This window comes from Phyllostomus hastatus, unplaced genomic scaffold (genome assembly GCF_019186645.2).
Source record: "Phyllostomus hastatus isolate PE091 unplaced genomic scaffold, TTU_PhHast_1.1 phas_contig_1, whole genome shotgun sequence".
NCBI classification, from domain to species: domain Eukaryota; kingdom Metazoa; phylum Chordata; class Mammalia; order Chiroptera; family Phyllostomidae; genus Phyllostomus; species Phyllostomus hastatus.
The window spans coordinates 461,240-477,499 of NW_025333498.1; the positions used below are offsets into that span (position 1 = coordinate 461,240).

At 38.9% G+C, this 16,260-nt stretch overlaps 1 protein-coding gene across 1 annotated transcript in view; it reads left to right on the forward strand.

Annotated features, from left to right (window-relative positions):
* The window catches only part of DNAH7 (dynein axonemal heavy chain 7), a 228,158-nt gene that overhangs the window by 11,983 nt on the left and 199,915 nt on the right, over positions 1 to 16,260 (forward strand). The window contains exons 4-8 of the mRNA XM_045850123.1: positions 4,400 to 4,462; positions 7,166 to 7,274; positions 8,043 to 8,190; positions 13,673 to 13,760; positions 14,754 to 14,934. Of these exons, the coding sequence (XP_045706079.1) occupies positions 4,400 to 4,462; positions 7,166 to 7,274; positions 8,043 to 8,190; positions 13,673 to 13,760; positions 14,754 to 14,934 (589 nt within the window). The remainder of the gene's footprint in view (positions 1 to 4,399; positions 4,463 to 7,165; positions 7,275 to 8,042; positions 8,191 to 13,672; positions 13,761 to 14,753; positions 14,935 to 16,260) is intronic.

The following is a 16,260-nucleotide window of genomic DNA, read 5'->3' on the forward strand; positions in this document are numbered from 1 at the left end:
CATCAGGGTAGTTAATCTGGCTGGCATAGCAGGCACACCCCCAGAATCTCAGAGACTTAACCCAACAAAGATTACCCTCACGTGAGGTGGGAAGGGGGTCAGGGAGCCAGCAGGACCACCTGGCCTCCTTGCTGTGGGAGGCGGGGGGGGGGAGAGAGAGCGATGGGGGAGGTGTGCCAGCTCTGAGCTGCCTGCCCCGCTCACTTCATTGTCTGGCTCAGGTCGTACAGCACAGCGAGGAAGTAACTGTAAGAGAGGCTGGGGGATGAAGTAGTTTGGGGTGTATTCATGGGGATTTGGAAATTAAGACAAAGCCCCATTCAAAAGTCCCCATGAAGCGACTTTCAGGTGTTTCTGGCCAGGGGAGAGGATGATTAGGGCTGTGCCTTAGGGAGGTTCAGGCGACCTTGAGTTACTAGCATTTTCTTTAAATCAAGTTGCCTGGATTATTTTAAAAAGCTGCCAAACTGCTCTCACAGCTGATCTAGTTTTCTTCCTGTGTAGCTTGTTCACTGCGGTCAGGACCATTTATGAAATAATTCTTTGTATGTCCTTGCACGTCAGTAAGGTTACAGTGTAATCTGTCATCCAAACTGAGATGCCACCGAGAGTGAAAGCTCTCCTAAGTATGTGTGAGCAGCAGGTGTAAACTGGGATCTCTCCACCAACTGGGCCTGGAAGTCACCTCAAGAGGAGGCTACAAAGGTTCTTTGTTGCCAGCCAGGCCAGTCAAACCCCCAAACCATGTCTTCTGTCACATACAGCACCCACCTGTTGAGCACTCCCTTGGCCCCGATCAGGTTCCTACTCGAACATGACCTCTGCAGAGAGGCCTCACCACCCTGCCTAACTTAGCACTGCTCCACCTTCTCTTTCTATCCTTTTACTCTGCTTCATTTTTCTCCATTGCACTCACTACTTGCTGATATTACATGATATATTTATTCTGAGATGGCTGTTTTTACCCCTATGAGATGTAAGTTCCACCAATGGAGGGGTTTTGTTCTATCCATGACTGAAGCTCTAGTGCCTTAAAGACAACCTGACACATGGTAAAGTGTTCAATAAATCATTATTGAATATGAGAATTGTTGTACCTTCCACTTCAGTTGGGCCAAGTGCCCTCACTATCAGCGCCAGCATCTCCTCCTGATTTGTCCCCTGTGTTGCTTCCTCTGCCTCCAGTAAGCTCCTTGCTGTCCTCTGTGGAGATCCAACTGTGCTTCAAGACTTACCTTCCATCCTGACCTGGCTGCTGTGACTCAGTGGGCTGAGCACCGGCCTGTAAACCAAAGCGTTGCCTGTTTGGTTCCCAGTCAGGGCACATGCCTGGGATGTGGGCCAGGTCCCCAGTAGGGGACATGTGAGAGACAACCACACAGTGGTGCTTCTTTCTCTCTCTTTCTCCCTCCCTTCCCCTCTCTAAAAATAAATAAATAAAATCTTTAAAAAAAATTTAAAAAAAGACTTAGCTTCCATCCTTTCTTGTTTTGAGACTTTCTTTGAATACTCTGCTCCACACTGTCTCCTGTTCTGGATGATGGAAGCATGTAGTTTTTAATGTTAACTGGACTGTGCACTTTGTGGAGGCATAAACTAATATGTGTATATTTGTGTGTGTGTGTGTGTGTGTGTGTATGAGAGGCAACTGATCTCATATATATATATATATATATCTGTCTCTCATATATATATATATATATATATATATATATATGAGAGAGAGACACACACATACACAGAGAAAGAGTGAGAGAGAAGGAAAAATGTCCAGACATTGTTAATATAATGAGAACAGTTTGTGTGACATCTATGTAAGCTGGCATCCAAAGACAGTGGACTGGAATGTGCATGTGTGAACAGTGACGACTTCACTGTACTCGTCAGTGGGGTGGTAGGTGCCACTGAGTGAGCATGTGTACTGTGTGGCAGTCACATTCAAAATGACTGAGCAAGTAGGGCAATGAATCTGCAACAGATTTTGTGCTAAGCTTGAGCATTCCTCTGTGAAAACTATTTACATTTAAAACTATTTACATGATTCAGAAAGCTTTTGGGGACAATGCAGTGAGTGTAGTGCAAATAAAAGTGTGGCACAAATGCTTCAAAGATGATCGAGAATCTTGAAAAGTATCCACATTCTGGAAGGCCTGTGAGAAGCAGAACACCTGAGAATGTTGAACTTGTACAGGCTGTAATCAACAATCGGTGACTGACAGTGGGAGAGCTAGAAGCTGACCTGGGGATTCTAAAAACTACTGTGTCCAAGATTTTGACACAGATCTTGGCATGAAATGTGTTGTGGCAAAATTAGTTCTGCGGTTTCTGCTGCCAAAGCAGAAGGAACATTGTGCTGCAGGTGCTAATGACTTGATTCAAACTGCTACTAATAAACCCGATTTCTTCAAGAAGGTCGTAACCAGAGATGAATGCTGCGTCTATGGCTACGACCTGGAAACAAAGGCCCAGCCATCCCAATGGAAGGTGCCTGGTTCTCCACGCCCAAAGAAGGTGCGGCAAAGTCGCAGCAAGATCAAGACCGTGTTTTGCACAGTGGAAGAGATGCTGGTAGAACTGCATGAGGTTCCAAGTTGCCTCCTATGTGCAGTGTTTCTTGTATCTTATATCTTCTTCAACAAATGTCTCTATTTTTCTGGACAGTGTGGTGGTTGCTGGGGGAAGGGAATGTAAGGGAACTAAATGGAAAATATAATAAAGATTAAATTTTAAAAAGTCTCTTAATATTTTTCATCACACATGGTCAGATACTTTCTGGACAGACCCCCCCCCCCCTGCAGTCCTCATGTACACAATAGGCACAAAAGTGGTATAACACGACTTACCCCATAAAATCTGAAAGAGAATTAAATGAGATAATTTATGTAAACTTAATATGTAGCACATACTATAATCCATATACTCATAAAATAGAATCAATACCAAGAATCATTGAGAAGATAACTTATATTATTTGTATTTTGTACTAAGTCTTAAAAATCTAATACGTAGCTTTCAATTAAGCACATCTCATTTCAGATGAATAACAGTACAAGAGGTCCATAGCTAGAGGTGGCTAGTAGGTGCTGTTTTGGATAATGAGACCTTAAGGAATATGTGATTAGCAGACGTAAGGAGTAGCCTTTCCCTTTAGGTCTAAGAGGGAGTACTCAAGGAAGAAACTTGAAAGATCTAACCCTTCCCTGAAGCTTCGATGAAGACCTCCTGGGGAGGCCGTGGCTGTGGACCACGTGGGACATTTGTGGGGTGTTCCAGGCCTGGGCGGGAAGTGAGAAACCCTCTGCTGGATGCTGGAAAGTTAGAAGGGAGGGCTCCCTCTGTGCGGTGTGGGAAAGTTACCCTTAGGAATGCCACTGAAATCTGCTGGAGGGCGTCTGCCACCGGCCAGGAAGGTGCCCAAGGGCACGGACGCTGACTGCTGGCAGCCACACAGGGTGGGGGCGGGGGGGGGGCAATGTGAGAGAAAGCACTGGAACCAGGGAGCAAAGGCCCTTCCCTTACATTTTTTCCATTTTTTTCTTTTTCTTTTTTTATTGTTCAATTACAGTTGTCCCCATTTTCCTCCCATTACGCTCCCCCACCCTACCCACCCTTACCTCCCACATTCAATCCTCCCTTCCTCCTCCCTTGTCTTTGTCCATGGGTCCTTTATACTTTTTTTTTTTTAGCACCTTTTATAATACCAATACTGGTAGGTAAAGGAGAAATGTTAGAGGGTTCTTCTCAAGAATCACAAAGGAGGGCAAAAAAGGTAGATTCAGAGCTGAGAGGCAATACATTGACAATTGGCAAAAAGCACAACTCATGTTATCTGCTTTATAAATCAAAGTATCCTTTTCAACAGTGTTTCCTCTTACCTGGAGGAAATTTCTACAATGGAATCATCCTCTATTCAAAAGAAATAGCAGCACTTCTCTCTGAAAGTTCTTGCTAAAAAGTACAAATGCTATTTATGGTAACTTGAAGGTGTGTGTTATCTGGATTTCATTCTGAGCTTAAGAAGTAGAGCCTTCTGGCTGTCAAGAGGACAAAACTGACACTTTGGTGATGGGGATGAGAGGTGGAGCTGAGGAAGCCCTGGATGCTGACCAGGTTCAGATAAATCCCTAAAAGATAATGTAATTGATAAAAGGCTTTGCACACTTTTTAGAGCTTTCTGATTAGTCTTGTTGGGTACCGTTTTTACTTCTTTCCTGGCTGTAAAGAAAGCAATTCTAAGACAAACTTTAACAATTTAAAAAGTCATAGAGTATGTCTTTGAATATTTTAGATAGTATGCACCTTACTTTATGACAAACTGCTGAAAAATTGGTTGAGTGATTCAATTTTTGCATTAACAGAGTTTCCCGCACCCCTCCCCACCCCATATTTTTTTGTGCAGGATAAACCAGGCAGCAAAGAAAAAACCAAGACGTCAGGAAGAGTTTTACCACAGTTGGCTATGGTAATTTACCTATACACTGTCAATGCATTTTTGCTCTTTTAAAAGTGTTTATTAGTTTTCAAACTTGCAAGTAGCTAACTTTCTGATTTTGAATTTTGTGCTCCATTTGATTGTTTTCTGATGGACAAATTCTATAAGGTACACATATTAGGAAAAATAACTATCTTAATAAAGTAACTGTAAAATATAATTTCCTCATCATATACAGAGTATCTAAATGTTCTGGGTAAAGGAATTTCTAAGATGGACTAGGAGAAAGTATGTTAGTGTTGGAGTTGGGAAATGGAGGCAGGCGACAGCTTCGTCCCTAATGGCTCTGTGACCTGAGATGGCCACTGAGCTCTCTGGGCCTCAGTTTCTGAACTTGAACATGAGCAGAACTGATGACCTTTGAAATGTGTCTTCCAATAGAGAACTGCTGCGCCACAGAGGATTCCTTAGAACTTTCCATCTTATTTTCCTATTATGACTATAAATTGTCATTGTCCTATGAAAGAGGCAGTTAATAAACATTTTCAGCTGATAAGTGCTGAGTCGGATATACTTTACTGTAATAAATTTTACTATCTAGTAATTATGTTGCATCCAATGCTATTGAATTATGCTCTTGTGACTTCTGAAAGTGAGCGTAAGTGGAGGCTCAGTGCAAACATTATTTGTGTGTGCGTGCGTGTGATAAAATATACACAACATAAAATTGACCATTGTAACCATTTTTAATTGAACTGTAGTTCACTGGCATTAAGCATATTCACATTGTTGTGCAGCCATCACCACCATGTATTTCAATTACCCTTTCATCTTCCCAAACTGAAACTTGACCCATTAAATGGTAACCCCTACTGCCCTCCTCCCATCTCATGGCACCCACCATTCATTCTACTTTCTCTGTGTATTTGACTGCTCTAGGCCATGCATAATGAGTAAAGTCATAGAATACTTGTCCTTTTATGTCTGGCTTATTTCACTTAGCATAATGTTTAACCAAGCATTATTTTTGAAAGATATTATAATAGCTAAGAACAAACTATGAAATTGAATTTGTGTTTAGAAGAGATTTCTGATAATTTAAAAGGAAAGACATGTTTTACTTAGAAACTTGAATTAATAGCCTTTGATGAAATTATATTGAATATTCCAAAATGCATATTTTAATAGAAAATATGTTTTGATAGCCTGATTATCATGCCACATTCTGTAGAACTGAGCTATAGTGTGATTTCCCTAGTTTTGCAAAATCTATTTTAAATTTTCTAGTTTAAAAGACAACTTGAAATGGAATAGACATTTTATTTTCTCTTTAAATATTTAACATATTTTAAAACTGAAAAAAATTGCTTTTCATTTGTTGTCTCTTATTAGTATAAAGGTTTAGAAATGTAAACTTAACTTTATTTAACACTGAGTGGCTGAGTTTCTTGTCAGGGCATGCAATAGTCTACAATATTTTTGTTGGCTGATTTAAACCTGGTTTTATGTTCATATTTGGCCGTATATTACATTTTCAGCATACTTTGAGTTTTATGTGTTTTAAAGGAAATACGAATTTTAAGATGCTTTTTTAAAAATCCGTTATTTTTTAAAAAGCATTTTCTTTTGAATGTTAAGGTTTAGACTTAATTAAATACAGTTTTCTGGCAGTAGTTAAGACCAAGAGTGATTTTCCTTATAGACCTCATGCTTCTGGGGCTGATGCTTGTTGAAACCAAGGTGCCGCAGCTTTGGTGGCTCCCAGCCTCTGTGAGCTGTGACCCGACTCTCACCCTTTCTGCACCTCTCACCCAAAGCACTTCCACAAATCTTCAACCCTTTATGGAGCCAGATGAGAGGTGAAGGAGGGAAAGGCAGGTGGATGGATGGAAGAGCATTCACTTACACATTGTCTTAGTCTGTTTTCCTCTTAAAGAGGAGCCTGAAACAAGGACTCGAAAGTGGATAGTTTATTTGGAAGCAGGAGTAAAGGACTGGGGAAAGTAAAACTGGGAAGAAGAGAAGCTGATAGAACCACTGGCCAGCCAGTTGGTCTGCATCTGAGAGGAAGATGTCGACTCAATTGTCAGCATTAAAAAATTAGTACATTTTACTTTAATTTCCTTCTGTCTGTGCTTACTGAAGAGCCATGGATTCCAGTGACAGTGGGTCTGTGGTCTGGTAGTGCAGTAACTGGCTCGAGCTAATCAGTTGTTGCCTTTTGAAAGAATTAGTTGTTGCTTGGTCTGCCACAGTCCCTACCCCTCCATTGTTTCCCAGCACTGAAACCTAGTGCCGGTAGCTCTCAGCACCAGCCTTCCTCCGTCTTTTATGAGACCTGCCTCAATTGGTGTAAGTATAAGAATTTAGGGCCCCTGCCTTAAAGGGTGGAATAAATGTCTGAGTTTCCAGAGTAATCTAGAGACACTTAAAGCCATGAGGACAGGAAGCCTTTTGGAGCTGGAATATAGTGGAACTCCATTAGTCCACAGTGTTAGTTGCAGGTGCACATCAAACCAGCAGAAGAGCCTTTGGCAATGACTTCCAGATGTCTCATCGCATGGCCATTCCCAGGCTCAAATACGATCTGCTGTCGAGGGCTTGTGCCTTCTTTCCAGATGCCCCGATTTGTTTGAGAAACTGTCTGTGTTTATAAATACTCATGCATTTCATTAGGAAAGGGTTTTTTTTCTGATCTTGTTTCATTAATGTTATTTAAATCCCACATGGCAGGTTAGTACCAAGCCCCAGTGGCAGCAGGCGGCTCCATCGTTCCATCTGAGCCTGAAGGAGGAGGATGATATTCCAGAACAGTTTAGGGTTAAAAATGAACTGTCGTATGGTAAGAGCTTTACTATTCAAACTTAGATTTGAGAAATCTAAGAAATCTTTTTTCTAGAGAAAAAAATCATATGACATTTGGCTAATAGAGTAGTGAAAATGTAGAACTAAAATAACCTTTATATCAAGTAGAAAAACTTATCGCAAATGTTTTCCTTCAGAAAATGATTGATTCCAGTTGTTAGCTATTTTAGGCTGTTGTAAATGTTATAAAAGCTGACATTCTAAGAATAGAGATGTTTATAATAACACTTTGATATGTTGTAGTCAGAATTTTCCTCTGCATCAAAGGCTAAGAATTTTTTCTAAGAAGGATTTTAATGAGTTGTAAACATTATTTCCAAATTAGTCATTTTAGTATTTTTTATTATTTTGACTCATCAGGTTGATTACAATGAATATTAACTTTTTGTCATGGTCTTTAAATAGTCTGAAATAGTTTTGTATTCTGTTTTTATCATAATTTTGATCTTGTTTATTTTAAGAAGGTTTGATGCAAATGTAATTAAGAATTTGAGTTTAGTACCATATTATTTAAAATATAAAATAAATTAATTAAATAATGTAGAACTAGTGTTTCTATTATGATGACATAAAACAAGAGTAGTTTAACTTCTTGATAGTGAAAGAAAAATAATTATGCTTATGATAACTTGAGAACTTAAAGCACGTAGTTTTTTCTTACAAGGTGTTTTAGCATTTAATTCTGAACATTAATATAGTTTAGCTTACTTTTTAGATGACTAACTTATGCTTTTCAAAAATTTAGCCGAATACAAGGAATATGTTGGAAAAAAGGGCACCTTACTAGACCAAGTTGAAGATAGTCGTGCTGGGCCATCTACTTCCAAATCAAAGGGCAAATATCCACATAAGGAACGAGAAAACTTTAGAAGCACTCTTGTAAATATCATTATGTAAGTTCTATAAGCTAATCAGTGTGTGCTATCCCTGTTAAGCCTGTGAAACTATTTATCTAAAAATATAAGAATTCCATGCATTGCTAAGGATGCCCCAAGGCCTTGTTGGAATGAGGTCAGGGTAAAATAAAGAATGAAAGATTGAACTTCACCCTATTAAGTGTATCCCTTTTTAAAATATCATGAGTTGAAAAGGTATAAACATTAATACTTGATGTTAGCCAGAGAGCAAAATGCCTAGGAGTTCTGGCTGCAGTCATGGTGGCTGGTGGAAGGTTTGGGAGAGTCTTCTTTTTCCCCCATCTCATTGGCTCAGGTGATGTGGTGATTTACCTGCATTGTGGGTCTCCGTATTTAGAAAGGGGAGGAAATGGGGTGAAGTGATCAGCACTTGTGAGTAGAGCCTGGGCTCGGCTGATCCTGATCTGACCTTTAGATCCATGTGTGGAGAACGGTTCAGATGTGCACAGTAGTTCCTTTTTGCTTGTTTCCTCACAGCTTCCTGCTAGTTATCAGTACTATTGCTCTCCAGGTGTACACACTGCCATTTGTGAACCGATCAAGTTTGATGACACATTTCAGTAAGCAACTTACCCACCCTGTTCAAGTGTTTTCCGTGTGGAACTTTGCTGGCTGGACGGCTGTCTTGAAGGGGGAGGGGCAGCAGATACCGTATGCTTCCAAAGGGAAAGGGAGTTCTGTGGAGCTAGACTGTGGGCGTGTGCCTATACTAGAGTGGTTTGGAGTTTGCTTTTGATAGGCGCCGCTAGGAGATTGCTAGCTCCACTCACTTATATCACTTTCTTTGATTAAGCACTCTCAAGTCTCTCAAACAGTGTAAAATCAACAGTCGAAACCATGGGTGGTAAGCCTCTCTGGTTAAAATTTTTAGAAAAAACATTTTCTTTACACACTGTCCTGGCCAAAACAGATGATCTTTCTTGACACCACCTGCTGTGCCTGTCATTACTGGTCCTAGTATGACTGTGGATGGAACCCATCCTGAGTTTCAGCTTCATACGGGGGTCTGGATTTGAATTCCCCATTTCACTCAAGCCCACACTGTTATCTCCTGATGCATGGGATTAAAGTCCAAGGGCACACCCCTCCAAGGGCAGCCACTGCCTCAGGATTTTGCTGATTGCTTTGCCTTGAGATTCCAGTTTTTCCTCGTGAGTGTTTTCTTTCTTTCTTGTGAGCTCAGCTACTATTCCAAGAGAGTTTTGTGACACATTATTCATTCAGTACTTAGAGAATGGTACTGGGAGGTTTTACAGATTACCCTTGCTGCTGTGTTGTAAGAAACAAAAGTCTCATTCATCTTGTGTCATTTTTTAGTGATGCCTTTTAAAATAAACAGGACATGGGTGGACTCACTGAAATTTAATCTGAGAGTTTCTGTACTTCAATAGTGTATTTAATGCCATTCATAGTGTGTAGTTGTTGGTATTTCTTATGGATGTGGACTTAACTTCTACCAATTTAGTTTGTATTTTTTATTCAGTATATGTTACCTTTGTTTATTTTTTCTGCATTCTATTGAATTGAATTCTCTCTTCTCCCTTTATTCCTATTGACTTAAAAGCTATCAAATATATTTCTGATCTGTGAGTGGTTACTCTAACATTTAAAAACCACATATTGTAATTTATTTTTTAAAGTTTAAAATTTATTTTATTTTTTCCTCCTGAATAGTACAAACAAATGTTAGAAAGCTCTAACTCAGTTCTGAACTATCCTTTGCATTTTCCATGTGATTATTGTTTATTTTATTTCTACCACTTCTTCATATTTTTAAGTTTATATTTACTTAGATTTACTAACATGTTTTCTAATTACTTAGAAAATTGCCTATGCAGTGCACTCTTCACTTCTGTGTTCATTTTTTTTTTCCCATGAAGCTTATTCCTTAGTTCTTTCATTAAGATCTGTGGAGGGTAAACTTGCGACTTTCATCTCTGTAAAGATCTCTATTTTGCTCTTACTCTTGAATTAGTGACTAAGCTGTCTATAGAATTTAAAAATAATTGTAACTTCCCCTGAACATCTGGAAAACATTAGATTGTAAAACAGTAACTATTGTTTTGGGCATATGTTGTTTTTTCCCAACTTTATTACAGTACACATGACAGTTAGTGGGAAGGAATTTGTTATTGTACAACATCACTGACCCAGATAAAGCTGGGTCAGTGCATGACACATTCAGTGATGAAGAGGTTAAAGTTATCCTAGAACAACTTATTTTTCCTAGAGATGTGAGCTATGTCTTTCCACACAGTGGAGCCCCAGAAGTCACAAATGTGGCTTCTATCTGGTATAGATTTTGAATTGAATTATGTCTAGAAGATCTTTGTATTATAAGAACCCTTATCAATAATAAATACAAAAGAGCATATGAGCTTCTATGTCACTCATTGTTAATTTGTTATGTGTCTAGAAATCAGAGAAATGGTCTTTTGAAGAATGAAACTGTCTTCTGCAAAACTACATTTAAAGTCTTTCCATCAGTGCTCTTTTAAATCCAAAGTGTATAAATAGCCATATATAATTTAGGAATAACTCAAAGAATACTCCTTGACATCCAGTCAAGATGGCAGCATAGGTAAACATGGCTTGCCTTTTTGCACAATCACATCAAAGCTACAACTAAACTATAGAACAACCATCATTCAGAACTGTGGCAAATTGATCTGAATGGAAATCCTGCAACAACAGAATTAAAGAAGAAACTGTATCAAGACTGGTAGGAGGGGCAGAGACAAAGAATGGGCTGGCCCTACAAGCACAAGTGGCAGATAAATATCTAGAGGGATATCTAAAGAATGAAGAGTCCCAGCCCCACACCAGGCCCCCCTAATCCAGGGTTCCTGTGCCAGGAAGAGAAGTTGCCATAACTTCTGGCTATAAAAACCAGTGAGGATGAGGCTGTGGAAGACAGAAATGCTGGACTCCCTGGCAGTTCCTCTTAAAGTGCCCATACACAGACTTACACAGACTTACTCAGACTCAGTATGGGGGTGGCATTGAAAGGTACCAGAGACATACATGGAGAAACTGAGTTGTCTGGCAATAGAGCAAAAGCTGGGGGGCAGCTTTCTTCCAGATGGAACTGTTGGCTAAGCCCTTGTACGTTTTCTGAGTCTTCCCACCACAGAGCCACAGAACCAGCAGGCAGGCACCATATCTGAGACTCCAACTTCTCTTACACTGTTTGCTCCACACTGGTGATTCCCTGAGGCCCTGTCCCACCTAACTTTCAGGCCCACCCAAGCTGTTTAGTGTGGCTTTTCCATATGAATGGCTTGTCTTGGCTCATGCTTCAGATTTTCCTAAATTCTCTCAAAAAAGCAGCATCTGGCTTCAGTGAGCCCCGTATCTCTCTGAGTTGCCCCAGGCCGGGCACTAGCAGCAACCAGCTTTTGTTCAAAGCTTGGCCTCTGCTGGGTACCTCCAGGCCCAGGACAAGTAGTAGCCATCAGCAGATCACTTTTTAGCTTATGCTGTGTGACCCCAGAGAGAACACAGGCAGTGGCTGACCTTGGACATGCCAATAGCAAACAAGGCTCAGCTACAGCAGGAGAGTGTACACAGCCCACACAGTGGGTGAACCTCAAGTACCAAACTTAGGTGATAGGGGAGGCTGTGTCACTGGATCCTCCAGGACACCTACTACATTGGGCTGCTCTATCAAGCCAGGAATGTGTAATAGCTCTACCTAATACATAGAAACAAACACAGGGTGGCTGCCTGAATGAAGAGACAAAGAAACACAGCACAAATGAAAGAACAGATCAAAATTCCAGAAAAAGAACTAAGCAAAATAAAGTTAAACAAGCTACTAGATACAGAGTTTAAAACACTGGTAATAAGGATGCTCAAGGAACTTAGTGAGGACCTCAACAGCATAAAAAAGACACAGTCAGAAATGAAGGATGCACTAATTAAAATGAAGAACACTTTACAGGGCATTGATAATAGAGTGGATGAAGCTGAGAATCAAATCAGCAATTTGGAACACAAGGAAGCAAAAAACAACCAATCGGAACGATAAGAAAAAAAAGAATCCCCCCAAACAAGGATAGTTTAGGGAGCCTCTGGGACAACTTCAGGTGTACCAATGTTCACATCATGGGGGTGCCAGAAGGAGAAGAGAGAGAGGGCAAGTAATTGGAAACCTATTTGAAAAAATAATGAAAGATAACTTCCCTAATTTGGTGAAGGATATAGATATGTAAGTCTAGGGAGTGCAGAGAGTCTCAAACAAGATGAACCCAAAGAGGCCCACACCAAGACACATCATAATTAAAATGCCAAAGGTTAAAGACAAAGAGAGAATCTTAGACGCAGCAACAGAAAAGCAGTTAGGTACCTACAAGGGCACTCCCCTGAGACAGTCTGCTGATTTCTCAAGAGAAACTGTGCTGGCTAGAAAGGATTGGCAAGAAATATTGAAAGTGATAAAAAGTAAGAACCTACAACAAAGATTACTCCACCCAGCACTTCTTCAGGGATGTCAAACTCATTTTCACCAGAGGCCACATCAGCCTCGTGGTTGCCTTCAAAGGGATACGGTCCTAAAATTATTTCAGCCCTTTGAAGGCAACCACGAGGCTGGTATGGCTCCTGGTGAAAGTGAGTTTGACACTCCTGATTTAGATCAAAGGACAGGTAGTTTCCCAGACAAGAAAAAGCTGCAAGAGTGCACCATCACCAAATTAGCATTATATGAAATGTTAAAGTGTCTTCTTTAAGGAAAAGATAAAAAATATGAACAATAAAATGTCAACAAATCATAACTATCTCAATTGCATCTAAAAAACAAAAGAAACAAACAAGCCAAATAGTAACAGAATCATAGATACAGATACAGCGTGCATTTTTTTGGGCACCAGATAGGATGGGGGTCAGGAGGATGGGCGTTAGGTGTGAAGGGATTGAGAAGTACAAATTGGTAGTTACAGAATAGTCATGGGGATGTAAAGTGCAGCATAGGAAACAGAGCAGCCAGAGAACACATATGCATGACCCATGGACATGAACAATGGTGTGGGGAATTGTCTGAGGGAGTGGGGGTGGTGCCTGGTGGAGTGGGACAAAGGTGGAAAAATTGGGACAACTATAATAGCATAATCAATAAAATATAGTTAAAAAATAAGAATGAGAAACTCATATAACATTTAAAAGAAGAGATGGCTTGACTTTTGAGTAATGATGAGGAATGGGTAAAGCCCATAAAGCAGCACATGGCCTCTGAATTAGGTCTTACAAATCATTTCTAATATAACTGTCTCTCCATGGATAAAGAGAAAGTATTTGGGAGAAGCATGGTACCAGACAAATATGTATACTATTTATAAAATATTCAACCGTTTATTTTTTCCTTACAATTTAACAGAAGACAGCCTTTATCTTTTTATATATATTGATATAAATCTGTTTTTCAATACACATTTCAACAGTGTGTTTATCATTTTCTTAGGCAAGAAGATGCTGTTGTAGACTCACCTACTCCTGATGAAAGTGCATTTCCCAAACTGACCACTTCTGCAATAGAGAAAGACATCTTGGTAATGGATACTTGTTTCATCTGTATATTGGAAGGAGAGGAAGTGTCTGAAGATACTTTCATACTTTTGAGATTAATCTGAGCGCCTCCCTGTGAAACTCTGTGGAAGTGGGAGTAAATATGGAGTTTGATAAGGTTGCCCCATTGAATTAATGGAGGAAGTCATTTTTTCTGTTGCCACCTAGACCACATTCAAAGAGTCCCAAGTTTGCCTGCTCCCTTTGTTAAAGCTAGCCTCAGTCTTGTATAGCTTTTCAATGCTTTTATTCTATGAGAAATTATCTTAATTATATAATATATACTTTACAAAGACTATTAAGTTACTTTAGAAATAGCAATCTTTGAGTATTTCAAATACAGAATTTTAAAAGATGTAAATATCAAAGACTTTAACATTGCTAATTCGAAAGTATTTTGTGTTTAAGTTTTTTCAATTAAGTGACATATTTTAAAAAGTAATGTAAGGATATTGAAGTTAAATATCCATTATTAGAGAAATACTATCATGCCTTAAAATTCTATGCACATATTTAATAGCTATAAAATGACAGTATGGAATATTAATAGGTCAATTGGAAATTTCCTAAACCGTGTCGTATTACATTTCTGAGATTAATGTATAGGGATACAGATGCCACCTGTAGCTATTAAGATCTACTTCTGATTATATATAATAAAAGGACAAAAACTAACACACTAAATTTTCACCTGTTTATAAAACGTTGAACTCTACTACATGGTCTTTGTTCGGTAATATAACTTGGTGGTTTACAGTAGAATTATGAGTTAAGAGCCTTAATTTTCATGCAATATCATATGTATTTTCTAAATTTAGGCAATCTCAAATAATGCTTATATGGATCACACAAAATACTTTTATTACTTGTAAATATTCTCCTAAAACTTTATTTTTGCTCAGCAGTTTTGTTTTATAAACACACTTCCGTCATTATAGTTCTAAATGCATCTGAATTTCTTGTTCTCTTTTATATAGAGATATTACTATTATATCCACCATGGAATTGATACAGACCACATAGCCCCAATGGAAGATTCTTGGCTGGAGCATGTATTGAATTTAGTCCCCCAACACCTGAAAGTCCTCACTAACAGCATTCTTACATTATCTGATGAAATGAGAGAAGATTATCTTCTTAGTGTAAAAAAATCCATAGGTAAATCAGTATCTCTCTCTGCTTTCTTATTTGATTGTCTCATTAAATATAATTTTTTAAAATTGAAAGTTAATACCTATATTTGTAACTATTTATTATGCTGTTTCTTGTATTGCTGTTAATTGCTTGAGATCTTAGGTAAGTTTTATTAATAAAGTACAACAAAATAAAAAAATCTATCTGTATGGGCATATTACCTCAACAAAAGACAGAACGGAAGAAAATTATATCAATGATTTAATTAACAATAATATTACTGATATCATAAAGTAGAATGTGATTAATTACAAAATTGTTGCTGTGGACCAGGGGTTGGCCAGGCTCAATCTGGACCACTGCCTGTTCTTGTAAATAAAGTTTTATTGGAACACAATTACACACATTTATTTGCATATTGTCTGTGGCTGCTTTTGAGCTATAAGAACAGAGTTGTGTAGTTGTGATAGATACCTTATGGCTAACAAAGTTGAAAATATTTACAATCTTGCACTTTACATAAAAAGTTTGTTGACTTGTAGTGTAGACCGATAGATTTTAAGACTGACTAATCATCAGAATCATTTAAAAAGTATTGATTATTGGACCTATCTGAATTAAAATCTCTGGGGACTAGACTTTTCAGTCTAAAGGTTCTCCAACTGGTTGTGATATAGTTGTGGTATAATTGAAGCTGGGCTCAAACTTGGAGAAATCATAATGCTTTGGGGCGGTCGGGGAACCCCTCAGGGAGGAAGGCATTCATTGCATTTAAGACTCTTAATTGCGTATCCTGATAATATAAAAATAAAGAACCAAATTCTTGCCCCCAAAATGTTCCTGGTGTACTAAGGGAGAAGGAAAAATCACTAAATTACAGAAGAGTAGTAAGTGCAATGAGGAGGGAAATAGAGGACACGCTTTAAGGGAGAAGAGGTGCCTGTCTTGTTAAAAAGGACTCTGCGGGCACTTGAACTGAGGCTGAAGAATGAGGAACAGTGTACTAGGTAAGACACTTGGCCTAGGTGGTGAAGTAAACAATGGCCAATTTACATGGAAGGCTCTTCCAGGCTAGGGAGCAGTTCTGATGGCCAAAGCATAGCAGGCATTGTGGGAAGGCGACAGGATTTGATGGGCTTTCTATGCCTTTTTAAAGCATTAGAAGGTAAAGGAGAGTCACTGGGAGATTTTTAAGCAGATTAATAACATATTTGCATTTTAGAAAGAGCATCTTGAAAGACAGGCAGAGAAATTAAAATTAACTCTGAATTAAAGGCCACAGGAGACAGAAGCAGAAATAGCTCACTTTACTGATTTTATAACAAGATTGTTTTTATGCTCTTAAGCAAT